The sequence below is a fragment of the Euphorbia lathyris genome, chromosome 2 (assembly GCF_963576675.1).
Source record: "Euphorbia lathyris chromosome 2, ddEupLath1.1, whole genome shotgun sequence".
NCBI classification, from domain to species: domain Eukaryota; kingdom Viridiplantae; phylum Streptophyta; class Magnoliopsida; order Malpighiales; family Euphorbiaceae; genus Euphorbia; species Euphorbia lathyris.
In genome coordinates this window covers 17636181-17651986 of record NC_088911.1, presented here as the reverse complement: position 1 = coordinate 17651986, position 15806 = coordinate 17636181, and the positions used below count along the sequence as shown (strand labels likewise).

Genomic DNA, 15806 nt, shown 5'->3' with positions numbered 1-15806 from the left:
GTTTCTACTTTTTCATCATAACTTGAGGTACAATTATGTCGAATGGAAACTCCGCTTTTGCTGCGTTTTGTAGCCATCTTTGTGTCTGTTTTTCTGTTTAGTTTCATTTTCATTTCTTATTCTGGTTAGAAATAACATATCTCACGTTTTAAATGGCTACACTGTTGCTTTAAAAAAAAAAAAGAAGTTGGTTTATTTTTAGTTTATTTAATACATTTTATTTTTGTTTATTATACATGGTAAAGCATTATCAAATTAAGGTTAAATTGTTAATGCTTATTATGAAATGTTATCGAAGTCAAAATTAGGGTAAATTCTATTAAAAAAAAAAAATCGCCGTGGTTACACTTTTTTCTGTTGATGTCTGGTTTTTTCGTTGTAAAATGGGGACTGAATTTTATGTCATTAGTAAATCGAGGAATGTTAATTTCTTTTAACATTGTTTATTTTGCTGATGAGAAAGTATTCTTTATCTTTTTTATTTCTAAATCTATTATCTATATTTAAAAGATGAGTAATAAAAAATTCAAAATTTTGCCACACAACATAAGCATGTTCTTTGGTTTCTCATATTTCTATTTCTCTTACTCTTAAATGAAACTATTCTCTTCTTCCTCTCCTCCTGATGTTTCATCTTTCCTCATTTTAAATTTATTAATTGAGGATCACTCATTAAGAATAAACTAGCAATCCTATTAAGGGACCTCTTAGCTATTTTACCTATTTTATTGTATTTATTTGCTTTTATCTAATGTGTACTGTTAGAAATCTTCTCCTGAGACATGTCATTTGTCTGCTAGTGAGTTTGTCTCTTTTGCTGCTTTACCTTTTTAGTCTGTAAGGGTGCTGGCAAAACTTTTCGGATGATGGAATAATATTTTCCTTGTTTTCCTTCATTCTCATCTTTCTTTGATATTTCTCTATATTGGATTCTTGGTATATTTTGCTCTTTATGGTATCAGAGCCTACCAATATGAAGAGAAATAAGAGTTTCTTTCATCGTTCTTGATTTTTCCTATTTCTTTCACCATTCTTTCTCTGTCTAAGATTTGAATCAATACTCTGTGGTTCGATTTTCCTCTCTTCTCCTTCACTTGGGTTACCTTGGATTTTTTTTTTCATCTCTCTTCAAAGAAACCAGAAATGGCAGCTGCAAAACTTTCCTATCAGGATATGCTCAATCCATTGTTTCTTCATCCATCTGAAGGAGCACACTCTGTCGTGGTGGACAAGCTTCAAGGATCTTCGCACTATAGAGCCTGATGCAGAACCATGGAGATCAACCTCTCATCAAAGCGCAAACTGGGATCTGCAACTGGATCTGTGAAGAAGGACAGTGATGATGAAGCTAAAGCAGAGCTGTGGGAGACCTGCAATAACATGGTAATAGCCTGGATAACTCATAATCTCTCTCCTAATATTAAGAAATCTGTCATGTATATGACATCTGCTAAAGATATCTGGTCGAATCTGGAGAAAAGGTTTTCTCTCACTAATGGATCTAGGAAGTATAAGCTTAATAAAGAGTTATTTGAAGAAAGACAACAACAGATGAGTGTTAATGATTATTATACTGCCATGAAAGCTGCATGGGAGGAATTAGACTCTCTTAACCTACTTCCAATTGTGAGCGAACCAAATGATGAAGTTAAAACTCTGCTTAATGCCATTGATCTTCAGAGAGAGGAAGCGAAACTATTTCAGTTCTTAAATGGCCTAAATGACTCCTATAATGCTCAAAGGAGCCAACTTTTGCTGCAAAGTCCTCTACCTTCAGTTGAAACTGCTTCTGCAGCTCTGCAACAAGAGGAGGCTCAAAGAGAAGTTCTTAGTTGCTCAAAGTTTGACTCTGAAATTTCTGCTATGTATAGTAGGACTCAAACTGACAAGGTGCAGATTTGTGCTGCTTGTGGAGGAAAGGGTCACAGTATAGACAGATGTTGGACTATAGTTGGGTATCCTAAATGGCATTCTAGGCATAAAAGTAAGCCTAAGGGCGGATATCAGAACACATCTACCTCTACAAATCCAAAATGGACCTTTAAAAGTGGCCAATAGACTGGTAAGATGGCTGCCACAGCTCAAAGTAGTCATAAAAGTGATGCTGCAGGACTCCTCTTCACTCCTCAACAGCTTGAGCAATTGATGCAAATTATGCCCAAACTTCAGATGCAGCAGGGAAAGGGGTCAGAGAGTGATGAAGAGATTGACCATCACTTCTCTGGAATGATCACATGCCACTATGCAACTGCTCACCCTGATGAATGGATCATTGATTCAGGGGCATCTGATCACATGACACCCCATTTGCACAATGTTGTCAATCCTATGGCTTCACCCACCAATGCATCTATCAATCTCCCAAATGGACACACTGCAACTGTGACTCACACCGGTAATGTAATGCTACCAACAGGATTGCAACTCACCAATGTTCTGTGTGTGCCGTATTTCAGACACAATCTGCTATCTGTGCAAAAAACAATTCAGGCCAGCCAATGTGAGGTAACATTTTATCCTATTCATTGTTTGATCATTGATGGTGTCACTAAAAGATTGCTAGGTATAGGAAGAAAAAAACATAGGCTATACTATTTGATTAATCATGTTACAGAGAAATGGCCTAAGGAGTGGGTGTCTAGTGCAAATGGTTCTATTTGTCTTACTGCTGAGCTAAATATAAATGTTTCCACTACTCTTGATCTATGGCATCACAGATTGGGGCATGCCCCTGTAACCAAACTCCAACATATCTCTTGTGTCAAGCCTTATCTTAAGCATGCCAGTAAACTATGCTTGACCTATCCATTATCTAAATTTACCAAGCAGCCTTTCACTTTGAGCAAATCTCATGCCACTGAACCTTTCTCTCTTATACATATTGATACCTGGGGACCTTACAAAGTTACCACTAGAGGAAAATACAGATACTTTCTCACACTTGTTGATGACTGCACTAGGACAACTTGGGTGTACTTAATGCAATATAAGTCTGATTGCTTCCTGATTCTTGTCAAATTTCTTCATTATGCTAGAACTCATTTTCAAAAATCCATTAAGTACCTCAGGTCTGACAATGCCCTTGAGTTTACAGATGCTCAGTGCATTGATTTCTTTACCAAAAATGGTATAATTCATCAGACTTCATGTGTTAGAAGGCCCCAGCAAAATGCTCGTGTTGAGCGAAAGCATAGGCACATACTTGAGATAGCTCGTGCCTTGCGATTTCAGGCTGGTCTTCCATTGTCCTATTGGGGGGACTGTGTGCTTACAGCAGTGCACATTATAAACAGGCTTCCTACTCCCATTCTTAACAATCTCACCCCTTTTGAAACTCTACACAATGCACCTTGTATTTATGACCATCTAAGAGTGTTTGGTTGTTTGGCTTTTGCCTCTAATCCTTTATTTTCTTCGGATAAACTCTCACCAAGGGGTGTACCCTGTGTCTTCTTGGGTTATCCTCCAACTCAGAAGGGTTACAAACTCTTGAATCTTACAACTTCCCAAATTTTCATCTCTAGAGGTGTTCTCTTTCACGAGGCCATCTTTCCTTTTCATCCAAGCTCCTCCTCCTCTTATATGCATCCACTTCCTATCGTACAGTCCATTGGACCTTCTCCATCTATGTTTGATGATCTTTACATTGATCATACCACATCTGAATCCTCACCAGATTCAACTCTTGTACCTGTATCCTCTCCAGGTATCAATCCTTTACCTCCTACATCTATCTCCCCTCCCATTGACTCCACTCAAACCACTATACCTTTTTCCTCACCTACCTTAAGAAGATCTACTCGACACTATGCCCCACCAGCATGGCTCAAAGACCATTCCGCTCCTCATATTTCCAACCTTGCTTACACTAATTCTAGTCCTACTTCCCAATGCTTTGTTGCTACTCTCACCACCAATTCTGATCCCATCTTCTACAAAGAAGCTGTAAAAAACTCACACTGGGTTGCAACTATGAATCTTGAACTGGATGCATTGGAATGTAATGATACTTGGGAAGTCACCACTCTGCCACCTCATAAAACTGCTATTGGCAGCAAATGGTTGTTCAAAACCAAGTACAACCCTGATGGCACTATTGAAAGACATAAAGCAAGGTTAGTTATACTTGGTTGTCACCAAAAGTATGGTGAAGACTATATGGAGACTTTTGCCCTGTTGCCAAAATGACAACTATGAGAACCTTGCTAGCTGTTGCTGCATTGAACAATTGGCATGCCTTTAAAATGGATGTCACCAATGCTTTTCTCCATAGAGATTTGGTTGAACATGTTTACATGCTTATGCCTCCAGGTTATACTCATCTTGTTTGCAGGATTTCTGTTCACACTGATTCATCACCAAGTGCTCATTCTAAATCTCCACATGTCTGCAAATTGAAGAAATCGTTATATGGACTTAAACAGGCCCCGAGGCAGTGGTTCTCCAAGTTATCTAACACTCTTTTATCATTGGGCTTCATTCAATCCAAATCTGATTACAGCTTGTTCATACTGCATAATGCTCACATCATTACTGTGGTCTTAGTATATGTTGATGATTTATTAATCACAGGTAATGATATCTCCTCCATTGATCATCTTAAGCATATGTTATCACAGACATTTCATATGAAGGATTTGGGGTCATTGAGGTATTTTTTGGGTCTTGAAGTTGATAGAACAGATGCTGGTTTCTTCATTTCTCAGTATAAATATGCTCAAGATATCCTCTCCGAGTTTGATATGACACACTGCAAGCCTTTGAAAATTCCCATGGAAGGCAATTTACATCTTACCCCAGATAAAGGCACTCCTCTCCCAGACCCGACTTCTTATCAACGCCTCTTAGGCAAACTTATCTATTTGACAATCACCAGACCTGACATTGCCTTCCTTGTGCAACTCGTTACTCAGTTTCTTCATCAACCCTCTTCAGTTCATATGCAGGCTGCAAAACGCATTCTCCGATATCTTGCAGGAACTCTATCTCAGGGCATTCTCTTAGCTTCTTCTTCTACTGCTGTCCTCACAGCCTACTGTGATAGTGACTGGGCTAGCTGTCCCAATACTAGAAGATCAACTACAGGTTTTTGCATCTTTTTTGGTGATTCTCCCGTTTTTTGGAAGGCCAAAAAGCAATCTGTTGTGTCCAGATCCTCTGCTGAAGCTGAATACAGGGCTATGACCCTCACTATTTGTGAGATTACTTGGCTCGCGTCTCTTTTGAAAGATCTGGGCATTAAGAATTTGCCTCCCACAGTTCTTAAATGTGACAACCAGGCCGCCCTGGCCATTGCAGCAAACCCAGTCCTTCATGAACGCACGAAGCATATTGAGATCGACTGTCACTATGTACGTGATCAATTTAAGGCTGGCACTGTCACTTCGATGTATGTCTCATCTGCCGATCAAGTAGCTGACTTACTTACTAAGGTTCTTTCTGTCAAGCAACACAATTATCATCCGTCCAAGCTGGGAGCAACTTCTTCCTCTTCCTCCTCAGCTTGAGGGGGAGTATTAAGGGACCTCTTAGCTATTTTACCTATTTTATTGTATTTATTTTCTTTTATCTAATTTGTACTGTTAGAAACCTTCTCCTGGCTGAGACGTGTCATTTGTCTGCTAGTGAGTTTGTCTCTTTTGCTCCTTTACCTTTTTAGTCTGTAAGGGTGCTGGCAAAACTTTTCGGATGATGGAATAATATTTTCCTTGTTTTCCTTCATTCTCATCTTTCTCTGATATTTCTCTATATTGGATTCTTGGTATATTTTGCTCTAACAGTAATTAATTGAACTTCTTTTGCTATTTTTTTTAAGGTTACGAGATCCATTGCTAATGATTAATGAGAAAGATGAATAGACATAAAAGAGATGGAACGAGAAAAAGAATGAGAATTCGTAACCAGATATGAGACACGAATAGCTTAGGGAGTAAAAATATAGTATGTGATGAATTATGGACTATCCTATGGCAATATTTCCATTTTCCATGCTTGTTCTTTTTTATGTTTTTTTGAGGAGAAAAATACCTTGCATTTAAGTAGAAACATTCAACCGATTACAAGGTAAAAGAAACGAAGGAAAATCTTCTATCAAGATTTGAGGAGATGGGAGATTACACCCCCATCGAGCTAACTCATGTGCTTCAAGATTAGACTCTCTATGTTCAATTTCAAAGACACAGCGAGAAAATTGCAGTGCCTCCACCCGAATTATCTTAGCAATAGAATCAGTATAACTCCGATCCTGACCCGAACCAATAGCTTCAATAGCCAACTTGCAGTCGGATGCAACAATCAAAGAAGAGAAGCCGCATTGCCTGGCCATAGCGTTCAACATTGCGAGCAGCTCCGCCTGCATTACTGAAACACAGCAGCTCAGAGGCACCTCCCTCGACATCATAACCTCGTCATTCCCGTCCCTCGCCACAAATCCCACCGCACACACTCGCCCCTCCATACGGACCGCTGCGTCACAGTTTAGCTTAATGTAGCCCTCCGGCGGAGGAGCCTAGACAGCCCCCAACCCCGATAAACTCACACCGGTTTTTCGCACACCAGAAATCCTAGCAATAGCCGCTTTCGCAGACGACAGGAAGACCGAATCTGGCAGCGATTGAGACCCATGCTTCACCCTGATAAAATTAAACCATATCATCCACAGGAAACTACAAAAGGTACGAAAATCATCCCGGGAGAGAATGTTCTTAATATTCACGAACCAATCCATACAGCTTCCGCCCTCAATCTGATATACTTTCACTGCAAATTCGACCGCTTTCCATCTCTTCCGAGAAACAAAGCATTCTTTAAAAATGTGGAGCAACGATCCATCCGGAAAACCACAGAGACAGCAACAGCTATCCACAGGAATATGTCTCGCCTTTAAATTCGTCGGACAAGGTAGGGAGTTATGACAGAATGAACAGAGAAAATGAATGATCTTAGGGGGTAAACACAGCTTCCACAACTGTTTCCAATTGGGATTCGGCCCCACCGAAGAACCCGGAACATTATGCAAGACCCCATTAAGATCAAAAGACGTTCTATATCCGATCTTCATCTCATATGTTCCAAAATGAGACTCCGACCAAAACAACTTATCAGCACCCCCTGTCCGACTACGTGGGATTCCTAAAAATATGCTTGATATAAGGTAAAACACAACATAAATTTTTATTTTCTTCTCATTCTGATCTTTGTACTTGGAGTATGTAAAAATATGAAATGAAGATTAATATAAGATATATGATTGAACCTTAGTTATCAGCTTGGACTTTTAATTAAATTGGTTCCATGATATGGTATCAGAGTCTTTAGGACCAAACGGTCGAGAGTTCGAGTTACGGCCAAAGCATCTAGAGGGCGTTTTGCCAGAGTGCGTGTGAAGATTGATTTATATAGGCCCATTGTAGCTCAATTTTCTAGCATGAAGAGGAATTGTATCGAGTTGAGTACGAGGGACTCCGTTGCATGTACGAAGAGCAGTCTTTATGGTCACTCGAAAGAAGCATGTGCCGATCTTATGGCTGTAATCGAGCCGGGCGAGCTTTGGTCTGCTCAAGCTCGACTCGTTAGAAAATTAATGAGTTCGAGCTCAAAATTTTATTCTTAAGCCTGTTCATGAGCTTTGCTTGCGAGCAGCTTAAAAATTCAGATCATGAACTTCGCTCACGAACAACTCATTAATTATATTAATTAATTTAAAATTGCTTTAATACAAAACTACAAACTAAATTTTATACAAAACTACGTTATTTTACATTTCCTCATTTATAGAAATATTATAGGGGACAACAATAGAACTGAATCTTATGAAACTGGGGAAATTGATAAGGAAAACATAGAACCTGTAGTGCAAGATACCTCGCCTTTGAGATTTCTTTAGAATATTGAGGTTACACTGGGTTTGCACACTCCGAGCTCAAGGGGTGCTATTAGTGTTTGGCGATATTTTGCAAATATACCTATTTCAACTTTGAATCGTGTAGATTTAATGCAGGTGTGTTAGAGAAGTTAATTCTTAATTATAGATTTTGAGTTGTAAAATATGTGTTAAACTTAACTTCTAGAAAACCAAGTGATTGGACGAACGATTCAAGAATTGAAAAATAAAAATATTTTTGGGTTACTTTCACTGTAAAAAGCTTTACTAGCTCACCAAATGACACCATGAAAAAATTTATATCAACACAAAGGATTTTAATTTTGTTCCTTTTTATTGATTTTATAAAATATTATTTTGATTACAAATGATGAAATTGGAAAAGAAAATGAATAAATACAGCTGAAAAAATTGAAAAAACTACATTAATTTCGTGGAGAAATTACGCTTAACAATATCAATTAGTTGAAATTAAATTAAGTATGAATGAAATTATTGACAAAGCTGGAATTGAAATTGATGTGAATGATCAAACAGAAATTTGAACGAATATAGGCCGCAGGCTTTAACAAAAATGAGTTGTAACTTGTCACGAAGATGTCGAAAGAAAATGTTGGAATCAGTTTGCAGAAATGCCTCAAATCGAACAAGTCAAATATGGAAAAATTGACAACAAGTAACTTGAATTATTTTCAAAAATTCGATTTGGCTAGTCGAAATCAACAAATAAGATTTGAATGAAGAACATAACGAATCAAATGTGAAAATTCGAGAATATTAAAAAATAGGAAATTGATGCGAAACAAAGATTGGAATAATTTAATAAGCTTGAATATGGAAGTGAGAAAATAATTAATAATTTAAAGAAGTATTTGAGTGAAGAAAATGTATTTTGGAAACTTGGAATTTATATTGAAGAAAGCTTGTAATTTTATTTTTTTTTAAGATGACAATAATGGATCGATGGAAACTTGATTCTAAACAAATTGAAGGATTGAGAAATGAAATTAATAGCTTAAAGATGAAGATTAACGCTTTAAAACAAGATTTAATAAAAGAGTTGGAATTTTTTTTTTTTATTGTTGGAGTTGGATGTTGTTGGTCATTGGAATGGTGATTTGGGGTTAAATTTTTGGATACAGACAAGTTTAGTGAGGGCATTTCGAAGATACTTTCTAATAATCAATCAATCGTTAATTATTAATGATTAGTTGGTTATTGAAATTAGAGATCAATTTTTCATAATAAATATTAATTAGTTAACTATTTTGAGTAATATTTTTTATTCAATATGAGTTGATTGATATTTATTATGAAAATTTGAATATATTTCTATAAATTAATTATTAAATTAGAATCAATTGCGTTTTGCAACATTTCACATAGCACTCCTTACTCTGTATATTTCATATCTATATTTGAGTTTTGTAAATATCGAGCCCGACATCCCAAAAGCATCCGAAGATGGTCCCTAAAGGCCCTCAACCCTAACTGTTATTATTCTGCAGGTTTAATAGATATGTATATATTTAAGACTGTTCCCATGTTGTATATCCTAGTTTGGTATTCCCACATTTATCTATTTGTTATAATTATGTAATTAATTTTCGCTTCCACTGTATCAACATTCATATTAATTAATCAATCAAAGTATCATTCAAAATAAATTAAGTGTAAAAGTTTAAATTAATTTAACATTAAAGATAAGTAAGTGACTATACCGAACCTATCTCTAAAGGGTATATGAATAGAGCGCTCTATCTACTATATTGATTTTCTTTTTATCTTGTGGATCAAGTGGGGACTTTGTACAATTCAGCTATGTATTGTTTAAAGTCACATTTTACCAAACATCGATCATTTTATCACACTCGTGACACGATGCACTTATTTTTCGAAGGGCTGTGAGATTCCCTCCGAAAGTATTGTGCACTCACAGTCGTATCAACCATGAGGAATTCAACTTTAGTTCTCCATTTCGGATGTTTGTCACCTATTTCTACTTTCAATGTGATACTGCCAAGCAGGGGGACTGTGTGCCACGCATTCCTAAAGGAGATAAGGTAGGAACCAACCTATTTGACACCGTACTTAGTGCCTCGTAAGCCTTCATGTCGATGATATTCACTGAGCTCCCAGTGTTAATATATACCCTTTTGACGGTGGAATTTTCGATGAGTACCTCGATGACCAAGTCATCTTCATGTTCCTACTTAGGTGCATTTTTCAAGCTACTGAACAAGAACTCCGAACTAGACTCCTAAAGCTTTTTCTTGTCTTCATATGCTCTTTTTTTTATCTTTAATGATGGATCTCCTTAGGTTCCTCCGAAAATCACATTGATGGCTCCTCGAAGAGTGTGCTCCGTATAACTTGTGATTTCTTTTGATATGTGGATGGTTCCTTTGATGAATTCTTTAGAAAATGATCCAATACTTCCCTATGTTCCATTTTGCCCAGCTCTATTGTCAACTGCCCATAATCCTCGGTGTTGTGACCTTCACTCTTATGGAACTCATAGTACGTCCCATTGCTCCAGCGTCTTGAACACTTAAGCTTCAAGGGATTTCGATGCAGTGTTTATCTTTTTTACCCAGTACAACACTTTCTTTTTCTTAGGGGCATTAAGTGGTATGAAGCTACAATCTCTATCCCTATCTTCCTTGTGATCATGCTTTGAACTATTATCCGGACCCAAGTGATCCTTTCCATTGGTGGTTTTTAGCTGGGGTTGAGCTTGTGTCTGTTCCATTTGACAAAATCCCAAGCCCGTTGCATGAGTTAAAGGAACTTTTTTCAGCTCAGTGTCGTTAGCTCTTGGGACAAGGCCTCTCTTCGGTAATAGATGCATATTTGTTCGATCCACACCCACTGCACAAATTTGATACGGTTGAATATGGGTGATAATGCTCCGATGATGGATGGAAATCCTTCTAAGCCTGAGGTAAAACAAAAAAGGATCAAGGCGGGGTCGATGATTAGAGAACCCACTTTGATGATTAATTTAGTAGAGTTTTGGAAGGTGAGCATCAAACAATTAAGTATGAATTGTAATAGATGTGTATGTACCTTGACTGTGACATCATGTTCTATTTTATAAGATACCAGTAGCAGTTCCGGTAGTTGGTTGAAGGTGCGCACCGTAGTTCATTTTTAGGATAGATGTCGACCCCTGGATTGCAGATGTAATTTAGGCAATTTATAGTCTATCCAAACTGTAATCCTTATATTTCCGTCGTGTATTTTAGACTCTTATTACAATATTGATTCAGAATAACTCTCATTGGTCTACGTATCTTGACAGTTATATATCCCAGTATGGTTTGATCCGGAGGCTCTTCTTGTATCACGCGTCCCTATACTTTCTAAATAATGACACATGTACACATCCTTATATTTGCATGAAACTAGGTAAAACTCTCTCTCGTTAGAACCGTCTAGCCAAGTTCTCCATTACAAGTTCAAATATGTAATTATATATTAAGTAGATTGAATTATTTAAATAACTTTTCATGCAAAAAAGTGTTCAAATAGTTATTTGAAACAATAAATTTACATATTAATATTTATTAATGTTATGACATCACATGTGCAAAATATTAGATAAATGTGCAGTGTTGTTTAATTTGATATGATTTAATTATTGTTTTGGTACATTAGATACAATGAATGAATCAATTTAGGTATATGTCAATCAAATCTTGCATCTTTGCTCATAGTACAGATTTTATAAGCATATCCCTTCCCAGGTTCATGAATAATCAACTGCACCCTTAGGGTGAGAAAGTAAATTTGTTCATAGATCTATACATCTTATCGAATTTTTTATATTTCTCGATATTATTTGTATTCATTCATCTCTTTTACACCTCGTGCAATAATATACGTCTCTTTTTTAATTAATATAGTGTATTATACCCAGAATATAGTAGAAGTTCTCATGATTTATCTAATCATGCATTTAATAAGTTGGATTTAGATAGAAAAAAATGACATTAAATCCGAAAGCGCACCTAAACCTTCTAAACTATCCTATTTTTATGCCAACTTGAGATTTATTAAGATTTATAAAAATAAAATGGATAAGTATATATATATAAAGAAAATAAGATGGACCAAAATAATAAATATATAAGATGAGCCTTTTAAATTGGGTTTGGAATTTGATTTGCAAATTTAATCCCCCGAATCCGAGTTCGGTTAAAAAAATTCAAACTTATTTCAGCTCATATTTTTTAACTTGTTTAATATAACATATCAAAACTTGCTAAAAGTGTTATATTAACCATTAGTTAAAGTAATATTTGTCAAATCTTTTAACATTGGATTAATAATGTCACATTTAACAAGTTCAAAAGATAAACATCCTTAAATTAAAGTTATAATGTCACATTTGGCCAAATTCAAAGAGGATATATTAAGCCATTAATCTTCCTACATGCAGGGGCGGATATCGGTCTCCACAAAACTTGAGGTTGTGATAGTTCCGATTTTCTGTCTCCAAATTTTTTTGATGGGTACTGAATTAGCACTCCAAAATAGACTCAGGTCCTGTTAGGCTCTTTCTAAATAGAAAATTCTATTTTTTAAGTTTGTTAGGTCGTCTCTAATAAAAAATTCTAATTTCTTTTGACCCCTCTAAATCCAAAATTCTAATTTTTTTTTATATGTTAGGTCCTTAAATCTAAATTTCTAATCTTTTTGGTATGTCAGCCCCTTCTTAAATCCAAATTTCTAAATTTTTTTTGATCTATTAGACTCCTCCTAAATCTGATTTTTAAACACAATGTAACTTAATTTTGAGAATTGTACGAAATTCTTTTGAAACGTGTAAAATCAGCCCCTCCGACCAACTAATCCTGTATTCGCCACTGCCTACATGTCTTTGATGTACATATAATTTGTGAATTTTTGACTTACTATTTTACTAAACATACATGATTTTAGTTGATTTGACTCCAAATGTCTGAATTAATACTTATAACCCTAAAGCCAAAAGTTTTAAGAGCCAAATTGACCATTAATCACAACTTTGTCACTAGACACCATAAATCAAGCACCACATCACTAATCAAATAACATCAAGCAATGATACATATATTTACAGACGAAACTAAACAGAGAGGCCGGAAACTGAAAAATGTTCCCTTTTCCCGGCCATTATAGAGAATCACAACTCCATTTTACAATGAGTTACACAACACTACTTAAATCATGTACAGATACAACCAGTGACGGATCCAGGATTTGGGGGTGCTCCAATGCCTATGGACGCTTAATTGAAGCTCCATACACAGGTTAAATGGAGTTTTAGCGGATGCTCAAACCCCCTCCTGACCCCCTAGATCCGTCCCTGGATACAACAGTTCGGAAGATGCGAGGCAACATCACTATGGATCAGCTGGGCCTGCCATTTCGTCATCATCAGACTCATATTCATTATCACTTGCTTCAACACTAGACATTTCTTCTTCTTCTCCTTCTGGGGCTGCCCCAATATCTTGTAGCTTTGCATATTTTTCACAGTATTCTGATTCACACACAAACAACACCATGTCTAACGTTTTATTCAACCTTGAAACACGAAAGATGGCATAAAACAGACTTCTGCTATAACTCATCAAGCAAGAATAACTTCGAATTTCGTAACATTCGAGCGGAAAATGCTAAATTTAACCCTTGACAGACCATTCAAAAGCACTGTCGTCGGATCATTTTCACAACCAATAGTCTCTCCGATTGTGTAACAGTGCGTGTGTACACGGAATTATCTGTCAAGGGTTCAAAGGCAAGAAAAACTAGAGTATACCGCGGTCTCCAACTATAGGAGCTAAACGATAACTTGGGGGTGTCAAACTGAGTTTCCGTGTCATAATCATGTTATGCAATCTATATATTCCACATTATTATATAAGATATGAATGCAACAAAGTCACACGGGTTGTCCCTTGAGTCGAACATGCTTCTTGTTCCGAATCATAACCGAGACTTGATTAACAAAAAACACAAACTACTAATTCAGATGAGCAATTATCAGCAAAAGCCAAAGCATGCCATTTTCAACATATATGCAATTTTCATCCAACAGCTCAAAAGAAAGAAATAAAGGTATTACCTTTAACTCTTTGTTCATAAGCAGACCGATCACGCATCATGAGAGCTGCAGCCTCTCCATTTAACGGGTCTGATGGGTTCGGATACAGAAGAAGTTGCGGTAGAAACACTTCAAACACATTTACCAAATCTGAACACAATGTGCATCAACAAGTAAATTCCTGACACCTCTAACTAAATATTTCTTAGGCTTAACACATAAGGGGATCCCTATATATACTTGGCCAAATAATCCGATTTCTCTCCTGAATGTTGGAGATATCTCATTAGCCCGCTAAACTCGCTTAAAGTCACATGATTAACCCCTAAGTCACAAGTGCCAAAGCAAAACGGAAACTTGTCCCCAATAAGGGGTAATGATATATCTCCGAAATTAGGAGGGTCAATCGGATTGTTTATGCCCTAATGTATTAAATTAAGCCTATTGCCTATCTCAACAAGGGCGTAAGTAATGAAATTGTTTACCAAACATGGGGCTCCAAGTCTGATTGATAACATCCAAACAAACTGAGCCAGACCTAAAATCAGAATCAATCAACATCAGCTTCACAGACAATTCATTCATTCAATCAATCAATCAATCAATCTTCCTGAGCCCAATAATCAAAGAAACTGGTGTTGTTATGAGTAATTAAGAACTCACATTTCATCAACATTTGGGTGGTAGATTTTATTAATAAACCCTATGGAGGGAGATTTATATGGATAAGCATCTGGTAGCTCAACTCTTATCTTCCACACACCTCCATGATAAGGACCTGCCATTAATCCATAGCAATCAAAGATTAGGGATACTTAAATTGAATCTGAAAGCAATCACTACACAACAAAAAGAAGTAAACTTTATAGGGCAAATGTTGCCCTAAATCCAATAAACCATTTTAGAATCTACAGATATGAACTACAAGATTAAATCTAGAAAAGGGGGAAATATAAAATATGATTTTACTGTCATTGGGTCCATGGAAATGAACATAGAACTCGTGCATGCCATCATTGATAATCTCAACTTTGTAGTCACTCATCATCCTAATCAATCACAGAATTAAAACCCCAAATAAGATTAAACAGAAGTAGATGATGATGAAGAAGAAGATGAAAAATTGAGAAAATTGAAGAGATTGATTAGGGGATTAACAATTTCATCAAGTCCATCTCACGGCGCTTGCTTGGGGACGACATGATTTCCTTCTTCGAACTTGAATCGCACCGTTTCAGAGAGAGGAATTTTACAGAGAGCAGAGAGAGAGAGAGAGATGATGGAGTTTGCTTGTCTGAATGGGAGAAGTAACTTAGTTTGGAATTTGGACATAGCAGCACAGAAAGTAATATAATAATTACCCACATTTCCATTTTTTTTATTAAACAATTAATTCAGGAAAACTGTCTTATCCCTAGTTATACGACGCCGTTTTATTTGATTTAGATAATTATAGAAAAGAAAAGAAGCAATTGTTTACTCAAAGCTTTTTCTATAGAAAAGAAAAAGAAAAAGAGAAAAACTGAAAACTTTGTTATTATTGTACAAAATAAAAATTTGCTCATTTTAGTCTAATTTTACTCTCCTTCGAAAGCTTTAATGTGTAGAAAAAAAGTAATTGTTTTATTTACTTATAAAAAACAATAAACTCCCATATAAATAATTAAAAAATTAAAATTTAGAAGTATATCAATTTGAATCTAAATTTTCAAGTACAAAGGTAGGAAACACGTTCAGAAAAAATAAAATAAAAAACTTAAAATAAATAGTTTAAAAGGGTTATATCACTAAAGAAAAAGCAAAACAAATTAAGAAGAGATTTATCTTCTG

General features: G+C 36.1%; 1 protein-coding gene across 1 annotated transcript; it reads right to left on the bottom strand.

Moving 5' to 3' along the window:
* Positions 1-12930: 12930 nt before the first annotated feature.
* Positions 12931-15305, bottom strand: LOC136217007 (ubiquitin-conjugating enzyme E2-23 kDa). Its single transcript, XM_066003567.1, has 6 exons — positions 15135-15305; positions 14946-15025; positions 14640-14754; positions 14462-14514; positions 13998-14126; positions 12931-13412 (listed from the first exon to the last, which is right to left on the bottom strand). The coding sequence occupies exons 1-6, from the start codon at positions 15176-15178 to the stop codon at positions 13273-13275; spliced, it is 561 nt and encodes a 186-aa protein (XP_065859639.1). The 5' UTR covers positions 15179-15305; the 3' UTR covers positions 12931-13272.
* Positions 15306-15806: the final 501 nt, after the last annotated feature.